This window comes from Antechinus flavipes, chromosome 1 (genome assembly GCF_016432865.1).
Source record: "Antechinus flavipes isolate AdamAnt ecotype Samford, QLD, Australia chromosome 1, AdamAnt_v2, whole genome shotgun sequence".
NCBI lineage: Eukaryota > Metazoa > Chordata > Mammalia > Dasyuromorphia > Dasyuridae > Antechinus > Antechinus flavipes.
In genome coordinates, this window is record NC_067398.1 from 466,644,374 (window position 1) to 466,646,016 (window position 1,643).

Consider the following 1,643-nt stretch of genomic DNA (forward strand, 5'->3'; position numbering starts at 1 on the left):
AAATGAGGTATGTCTCATGTCAAGATCCTATTGCAATTGTATTACTATTTTTTCCCTTCCCTTCCCTTCCCTTCCCTTCCCTTCCCTTCCCTTCCCTTCCCTTCCCTTCCCTTCCCTTCCCTTCCCTTCCCTTCCCTTCCCTTCCCTTCCCTTCCCTTCCCTTCCCTTCCCTTCCCTTCCCTTCCCTTCCCTTCCCTTCCCTTCCCTTCCCTTCCCTCCTTCCCTTCCCTTCCCTTCCCTTCCTTCCTTCCCTTCCCTTCCCTTCCCTTCCCTTCCCTTCCCTTCCCTTCCCTTCCCTTCCCTTCCCTTCCCTTCCCTTCCCTTCCCTTCCCTTCCCTTCCCTTCCCTTCCCTTCCCTTCCCTTCCCTTCCCTTCCCTTCCCTTCCCTTCCCTTGTCCTCCAAAGGTATGGAATGTCTGTTCTTCATGGATCCAAGAAATCAAAGTACATGGTAGTGATGCTTAGCCCATCTTAAAGGCTGGCATGTCGGTCAAGGAAAGTGCTTATTCTTTGTAAGAGTTCCTCCTTCACACTGTCGGGTACAAGCGCTCTGGCTCTGGGAGTGACCTCTGCTGCCAACTCGGCAGCAGTAACGTGTCTTACCCCTTTTTCTTTAATCAGATCTTGACAATGAGCTTTTAATTGATCTTTCCAACCACATTCGAATAATTTCGCTCTTAGCAACTCTTGAAGTCGTGCTCCTTCACCAGTTTCTATCAGTTTCTGGACAATCATTGCTGTCATCTGTGCATCTGTGTCCATTTGGTTAATCTTCCTTTGAGCAGAGCAATCCCCCAGAGAATAGCGAGGTGATGAAGTTCCCAAATCTGGATTGTGTCCTTCACAATCCTTGCCTGGGGCCGAGGCCAGCTTTTGGGAGGTCTTCGAGACTGGTTCTTGGATTCCGTGGAGGCAGGAGGAGGATGAGCTCCACAGACTCTTTCTTGAAGTCTGTCTCAGTCCAAGAGGTTGTGCTCCAGCCTCCAGCCGTCTGTTTTTCCCGAGTGTGCGGGACCGCATTCTGGAGCGCCTCTGAAATGGGTCTTGCTTTCTGTGGAGTAAGGAGGAGGATGAGCTCCACAGTCTCTGTTTTGAAGTCTGTCTCAGTCCGAGAGCTTGTGCTCCAGCCTCCAGCCGTCTGTTTTTCCCGAGTGTGCGGGACCGCATTCTTCTGAAATGGGTCTTGCTTTCTGTGGAGGAAGGAGGAGGATGAGCTCCACAGTCTCTTTCTTGAAGTCTGTCTCAGTCCAAGAACTGGCGCTCCAGCCTCCAGCCACCACAAAGGTGGGAGATGCAATGAATCTGTCTCTCTGAGACTGAGGGTTTGTGCTGCAGCCTCCAGCCACCACAAAGTTGAGAGATGGAATGAATCTGTCTCTCTGAATCTGAGGGCTTGTGCTGCAGCCTCCAGCCACCACCAGGGTGAGAGATGGATTGAATGTCTCTGGCTGAGTTTGTCCCAGTTTATATACTCTCTTCAAAGTACGTCATGGAAGGTGTGAAGCTTGTAGACTGTCTTAAGTACCTGTAAACTACAGAATTATCACCTTAATTCCACTGAGTTAACACCTTGTGGTAAGATTCAGTACTTAGTACTGTTTTAAGTACCTGTAAACTAGAGAGTTATCACCTTAATTCCACTG

At 49.9% G+C, this 1,643-nt stretch overlaps 1 protein-coding gene across 1 annotated transcript; it reads right to left on the reverse strand.

The window, feature by feature from the left end:
- Positions 1-471: 471 nt before the first annotated feature.
- On the reverse strand, positions 472-765 carry LOC127543844 (transcription and mRNA export factor ENY2-like). Its single transcript, XM_051970167.1, has one exon. It carries the CDS (start codon positions 760-762, stop codon positions 472-474), a length of 291 nt encoding a protein of 96 aa, XP_051826127.1. The 5' UTR covers positions 763-765.
- Positions 766-1,643: the final 878 nt, after the last annotated feature.

Bases quoted from the DNA above. Each gene is read 5' to 3' on its own strand.
- LOC127543844 (XM_051970167.1), bottom strand. From the start codon at position 762: ATGGACACAGATGCACAGATGACAGCAATGATTGTCCAGAAACTGATA.